Raw genomic sequence first — 7226 nt, 5'->3', positions numbered from 1 at the left:
CTTCCTTCCTTCCTTCCTTCCTTCTTTCTCTCTTTCTTTCTTAGATGGAGTCTTACTCCATCGCTCAGGGGCTGGAGTGCAATGGTGCGATCTTGGCTCACTGCAACCTCTGCCTCCTGGGTTCAGGTGATTCTTTTGCCTCAGTCCCCTGAATAGCTGGGATTACGGGCATGCACCATCACATGCGGCAAATTTTTGTATTTTTAGTAGAGGTGGGGTTTTACCATGTTGGCCAGGCTGATCTTGAACTCCTGACCTCAACTTATCCACCGACCTTGGCCTCCCAAAGTGCTGGGGATACCCATGTGAACCACCATGTCCAGCCTGGAAAGTAGTTTCTATAGTACAAAGCGGGGAGTGCTGCTCCCCTGCCCCACACACCTCAGCACCTCCGTGTTGCTTCCTGTGGAGTAGACACTATTGTTTTGTCTGTCCAGTCTCCTCTTTTCTTGTGAGAATACGCTTCTGGAATATTCGTCTGGAAAACACTCTCCTTTTGATAACTGTCTTTGCCTCCCTGGGACTGCAGCTGACGTGCGTGCATGCGTGCATGTGTGCGTGTGTGTGTGTGTGTGCGCGTGTGTGTGTGCGTGTGTGCGTGTGTGTGCATGTGCGTGTGCATGGGTGTGCACGCGCGCACGTGTGTGTTGGGATTGGCTTCCAGATCTTCCTACTGGGGGAATGCCCATTATCCATTAGATGCTGCTCAATGGGAAGCGGTGCCCCACCCCACCATGGAGACCTAAGGGGCTTAACAGACCCTGCATAGCCGTAGATGGATATAATCTGTGCTTGGTGAATTGGTGCTTTGACTGCTCTCAGGGTAGCTGAGGGCTTATTCCCAGAATGGTGAAGGTGGCAGAGTCCTGGTAGCTGGTGTTATTGGCTACCATCACCCATTTTATCCAGGGTCACAGCTGAAATCTGTGCCGCTCGGCTCTGCTGGGCAGGTGGGATAAAGCTGCCCCAGGCTCCGTGCTGTCCCCATCTCTGCTCCTGCTGCCTGGCAGCCTGGAATCCTTCTCCAGACTTCCTGTAACTCTCTCCCCAAGCCAATGTCCTCCCTCGCGTGAACAAGGGCCCCTCCTCGTGACCATGGTGCCTGGCTTGCCTTGGCCCCAGCCCTCCTCCCTGTGCCGAAATCATCTTTCTGTGGATCTTTCTCCCTCATGGGCTCCAACCTCCCTGTGGGCAGGGACCAGCCCTTGGCCACATTCCAGCTCCCTAGTGCCAGTGTATGTTTGGTGAATTTGGGGGCATGGGTTGGATGATCTCAGTTCAGTTCCCAAATCTTTCTTTCCCATCCCATCAGTCTTCCAGGATCTCAGCCAGTTCTCTCACTGCAGAGACTGGAGAAGCCCAGCCCGCAGTGTGAAGGGAGAGCCACCGTGGTGCTCACAGCAAGACACCCAGAGTCCCTTCCAGGCAGGGACACCCCTGGAGCGACCCTGTTTCAGCACGAAGTTATTTGGGTGAGAACTCACCAAGCATGCACAGCGGGTGCTTCAGCATATCCTTTCATTGAACTCCACACGGCCCTGCTGAGCAGGTGGGCCCACCATTCTCAGACCCCCAGGGCCCCATAGACAGCAGATCTGCCGCTTTCTTTTTTTTTTTTTTTTTGAGATGGAGTCTCGCTCTGTTGCCCAGGCTGGAGTGCAGTGGCCGGATCTCAGCTCACTGCAAGCTCCACCTCCCAGGTTCATGCCATTCTCCTGCCTCAGCCTCCCGAGTAGGTGGGACTACAGGCGCCCGCCACCTCGCCTGGCTAGTTTTTTGTATTTTTTAGTAGAGACGGGGTTTCACCGTGTTAGCCAGGATGGTCTTGATCTTGTGACCTCGTGATCCGCCGGTCTCGGCTTCCCAAAGTGCTGGGATTACAGGCTTGAGCCACCGTGCCCGGCCTTTAGATCTGCCGCTTTCAACCATACCCACTGCCTCTCATGCTGGAGTAGGGGAAATGGAACCCACAAAGCCTGCAGGCCAGGGAGGGTGGGAAACTGGGGTGATGTGAGCACACGGGGTGTGCACACGGGGTGGAGCACACGGGGTGGAGCACTGTGGACTGAATGCCTGTGTCCCCTGGGTTCATATGTTGAACTCCTAACTCCCAATGTGATGGTGTCAGGAGGTGGAGCCTTTGGGAGGTGGTTAGGCCATGAGGGTGGAGACCCATGCTGGGGTCAGTGCCCTTATGCCTCTCCCATGTGAGGATGCAGAGGGCAGCTGTCTACAAGCCGGGAAGAGAGGCCTCACCAGACACCAAACCTGCCGGCACCTTGCTGTGAGATGTCCAGCCCCCAGACCTGTGAGAAATAAATTTCTATTGTTTAAGGCACTCAATGTTTTGTTATAGTAGCATGAGCTGACTGAGCAGATATTCATATGGAAAGTGAATTTTGATCTCTACTTCATGCCGTACGTAAAAGCCAATTCCAGATTGACTGTAGATACAGATTGGCAAAGCAAAACAGTACAGTTTCTAGAAAGAAACAGGAAAATGTCTTCATGAGGTGGTCAAATATTTCCTAGAGAGGACACAATAAGCACCAACTACAAAATAAACAATGATAAATTGGACTGCATTAAAATGAAGAACATCTGTTCAACAGAGGACCCCATGAAGAGCGTGAGAAGCCAAAGCACAGAGTGGGAAGAGAAATCTGAGCTGAGATGGGAAATCAGAATATGAAGAACTCCTTCAAGTCAGCAAGAAGACAGGCAAGCCGAGAGGAAGACGGACAGACGACCTCAACAGACACTTTACAAAAGAGATATCCAGGCAGGTGTGGCAGCTCATGCCTGTAATCCCAGCACTTTGGGAGGCCGAGGCTGGTGGATCACCTGAGATCAGGAGTCCAAGATCAGCCTGGCCAACATGTCGAAATGCCATCTCTACTAAAAATACAAAAATTTTCTGGGCTTGGTGGCGTGTGCTTGTAATCCCAGCCACATGGGAAGCTGAGGTGGGAGAATTGCTTGAACCCCGGAGGCAGAGGTTACAGTGAGCTGAGATCATGACACTGCATTCCAGCCTGGGGGACAGAGTGAGACTCTGTATAAAGAAAAAGAAAAAAAGATATCCAAATGGCCAATACACATAAGAGAATATTTTATTAATCATTGGGGAAATACAAATTAAATTAAAGCCAAAGGGAGCTAACACTCCATACCCCTAGGAATGGCTCAGGAAGGATTTGAAACAACTGCAACTTTCATATGCTGCTGGTGGGAGGTAGGAGGCAGGCCTCCACTCCAGACGAGGGGCTCAGATGCCACACCAAATTGAGGACTAACTAGAACAGAGATGGCTGGAAGCAGCTTTCCGTAAGACATACCCACCAGTGTGCCACATCAGTTTACCATTGCCATGGCGACACCCAGACATTAATGCCCCTTTCCACAGCAATGACCTGATGACCCAGAAGCTACCACCCTTTTCCTAGAAATTTCTGAATAATCCACCTCTTAATTTGCATGTAATTAAAAGCGGCAGTAAATCTGACTGCACACTGCCTCTGAGCTGCTGCTCTGGGCACACTGCCTATGGGGTAGCCCTGCCCCACAAGGAGCAGCCCTTCTGCTGCTGCTGTGCACGGCTGCTTCAGTAAAAACCGCTAACTCCATTGGCTCACCCTTACATTCTTTCATGGGTGAAGCCACGAACCCTCCTGGGCTAAGCCCCAATTTTGGGGCTGGCCTGCCCTGCATCAGTGGGAGTTTCTGGCAGTATGAGCTAAGCTGGATACAAGCATCCTCTCTGATGTGACTTCTAGGCAGCATATAATCAATTAAAATGCATCCATAAGTTACCAAAAGACATGTACAAGAATGTTCCTAGCAGCCTATTCATAACAGCCAGAACTGGGAGTACTCTGGATGTTACCAGCAGGAGAATGGGTAAGTTGACTGTGGTATATTCATGTAATGGAATACTCCACAATGAGAACAAGTGAACCACACCTGCATGCAAGAATGTGGATGACTTGATTTGAGTTCAAAAATAGGCACCATTAGTTGGTCATACTAGAAATCAGGCTGTGCTGGCCAGGTGTGGTGGCTCACAACTGTAATCCCAGCACTTTGGGAGGTTGAGGCAGGTGGATCACTTGAGTCTAAGAGTTTGAGATCAGTCTGGGCAACGTGGGGAAACCCTGTGTCTACAAAAATACAAAAATTAGCTGGGCGTAGTGGCACACACCTGTAGTCCCAGGGAGGGAGGCTGAGGTAGGAGGATTGCTTGAGCGTGGGAGGTGGAGGTTGCAGTGAGAGAAGATTGTGCCACTGCACTCCAGCCTGGGTGACAGAGTGAGAACCTGTCAGAAAAGAAAGAAAGAGAAGAAAGAAAGAAAAGAAAGAAAAGAAGAAAGGAAGGAAGGAAGGAAGGAAGGAAGGAAGGAAGGAAGGAAGAAAGAAGAGAAGAGAAGAGAAAGGAAAGAGAGGGAAGGAAGGAAGGAAAGAAGGAGGGAGGGAGGGAGGGAGGGACGGAAGGAGGAGGAAGGAGAGGGGAGGGAGGGAGGAAAGGGAAAAGATAAGAAAGGAAAAGAAAAGACATAAGGCTGTGTTGGCCGGGCGCTGTGGCTCACATCTGTAATCCCAGCACTTTGGGAGGCTGAGGTGGGCGGATTGCTTGAGCCCAGAAGTTTGAGATCAGCTTGGGCAACATAGTGGAGCCTCGTCTCTACAAAAAACAAAAAATTAGCCAGGTGTGGTGGCAGGTGCCTGTAGTCCCAGCTTACTCGAGAGGCTGAGGTGGAAGGATCGCTTGAACCTGAAAGGTGGAGGTTGCAGGGAGCTGAGATCGTGCCACTGCAGTCCAGCCTGGGGGACAGAGTGAGACCCTGTCTCAAAAAAAAAAAAAAAAAAAAAAAAAAAAGAAAAAGAGAAGGCTGTGTTTGCCCTTGGAAGGTCACAAGAGAGGGAGGCTTCTAGGGGTTCCAGCAATGTTTTATTTTTTGATCCAAGTGCTGGTTCTCAAGCATGCTCACTGTGAAAATTTACTGGGTGGAACTAAATTTGTATTTTTCAAACAAAGATGTTACACCTTGCAGTTTGTACTCTGCTAAATGCTTTTAAATTTTACACACAAATAAAACTCCAAGGGATCACATGAGTGACAGAATTGAAACACTCACACCGTTTTTTGGGTTTGGAAACCACCCCCGCTCCATCCCACACTGGGGCTTGTGGATCCAGCTCTGTGCCCGGCCCCCCTCTTGCACACATCCTGAAAGCAGGTGGGCAGGGAACCAGTCCCCATGCCATGGGTGCCCTGGGCCCTGTGTGGTGAGAGGAGGCCCAGAGCAGGGCCTTCTAAAATCCGAGGCCTCGACAGCAGGGTCCCTGCCTGCCTAGGTCTAGGGGCAGGACTGAAGGTCATCGAGGATGGGTGGCCTGGGATTGCTGGCACCAATTCCTGTTACCTCGAGCGGGGTAAAAGAAGGGATTAGGATGAGGGGGCAATGTCTCCCTTAAGGAATTCTGTGACTCGGTCGTTGTAGGGAGGAGACTGTACATTTCAATGCAGGCAAGTCAGGCCCTGGGCATATCCCGGCTCCTGTCTTGGAAGCCGGTGAACACCCTTAGCCAGTGTGGCCGAAGACAGCATTCCGGGCCAGTGCAGGCCTCCTGCACAGGTATAGCACAGCCCTTTGCCTCTCACTATATGGGCTCTGCCAGGACATAGTACCTTGACCTTCAAGTTCTTTTTTTTTTTTAAATTGAGACAGAGTTTTTCTCTGTCACTCAGGCTGGAGTGCAGTGGCATGATCTCAGCTCACTGAAACCTCCACCTCCTGGGCTCAAGGGATCCTCCTGCCTCAGTCTACTGAGTAGCTGGGATTACAGGCACCTGCCGCCATGTCTGGCTAGTTTTAAAAAATACCTTGTAGAGACAGAGTTGCCCAGGCTGGTCTGAAACTCCTGGGCTCAGGCAGTCCTCTCACCTCTGCCTCCCAAAGTGCTGGGATTACAGTTGTGAGCCGCCACACAGCCCCCCAGGTTCTTATCACTCACCACAGAATGTTCTCAGCTTGTTTTTCTGTGTGGCCAACCTGGAGGCCCAGGGCTGGGTTCCCACACGGCCTCCTTGCCACAGGGTCCAGGAAGGCTGTTTCCAAAGCCTCTCGGCGGGAAGACACACTTCCGGTGGGAGTCAGGTGGAAAGAGAAGCCCTCACTGCTGGGCAGCAGGCTGGAGTCCGTGCGCTCGGATAGTTGTCCCGCAGAGAGGGACTTCACAAGCCCGAGAAAGAACAGTTCCACTGGGGACAGAGGAGGAGTGAACAGGACAGAGACACAGACAGGCAGGACTTTTCTGAACAGTCGTTTGAACCAGAGAACAATTTTTCAATGGACAACAAATGTTGCATATAATTGAAATCTTGGTTACATTCCCTGAAAATTGCTTTCTGTGCAACCTGAGATAAGAGACTCTCCTGGAGCTGCGGTTTCCTCATCTGTTACGCAGGGGTGATAAGGCCTTGCTGTCTCTATCCGGGATGACTGGGAAATTCCTCTGGAAAACAGCTACAAATGCAAAGGTGAAGTATTTGATGATATGTATATGAGCACTTCCCAGTGGGTTTTGTGGTCTGTGGGCGTCTCCATAGATTGATAGGTCTTAATACTTTAAAAAAGATTCCTTGGTTAATTAATTTGATGAAACACTGGGTTAAACACAGTTAGCAGATTTCCTTATTGCAGGACTTCTCAAGGCCTTTAGTATGTTAATATGCATTGGAAATCGCCAGGAGAGGAGTATTATATGTGGCATATCTCAGACATATTTACCTAGAGAAGGGGTTGTAGTGTGTGTGTGTGTGTGTGTGTGTGTGTGAGAGAGAGAGAGAGACAGAGAAAGAGAGAAAGAGAAGAAGGAAGGAAGGAAAGAAGGAAGGAAGGAAAAGGAAAGGGAAGGAAGGAAAGAAGGAAGGAAGGAAAAGGAAAGGGAAGGAAGGAAGGAAAGAAGGAAGAAAGGAAGGAAGGAAGGAATTTCATGGGGTTAGTTCAGGGAAATTCAGTGGTGAATTTCAACAGCAAGTGAAGAATGCTGTTCTACATAGATGCAGGTATTTTTTCCACCATGCCGGTTTCACAGTGCAAACTGAATCTAACAGGTTGGATTAATTTGGGGATATGCATTTCTCCACTCAGACAGTCACTGCATAGATTGCCAGGGCGATGGAAACTAATTCAGAAAAGCGGGGGAAGTCTGTGCTTTGCAAA

General features: G+C 50.2%; 1 protein-coding gene across 1 annotated transcript in view; it reads left to right on the top strand.

The window, feature by feature from the left end:
• The window catches only part of LOC105528551 (chromosome unknown open reading frame, human C2orf48), a gene marked incomplete at its 5' end in the record, with an annotated part of 86493 nt that overhangs the window by 77416 nt on the left and 1851 nt on the right, over positions 1 to 7226 (top strand). Inside the window, 1 exon segment of the mRNA XM_011965339.1 lies at positions 1313 to 1589. Coding sequence (XP_011820729.1) covers positions 1313 to 1589 — 277 coding nt within the window.

Source organism: Mandrillus leucophaeus, unplaced genomic scaffold (assembly GCF_000951045.1).
Source record: "Mandrillus leucophaeus isolate KB7577 unplaced genomic scaffold, Mleu.le_1.0 Scaffold72, whole genome shotgun sequence".
Classification (NCBI taxonomy): domain Eukaryota; kingdom Metazoa; phylum Chordata; class Mammalia; order Primates; family Cercopithecidae; genus Mandrillus; species Mandrillus leucophaeus.
The sequence above is the reverse complement of the archived record's forward strand: the minus strand, read 5'-3'. Positions and strand labels throughout refer to the sequence as shown.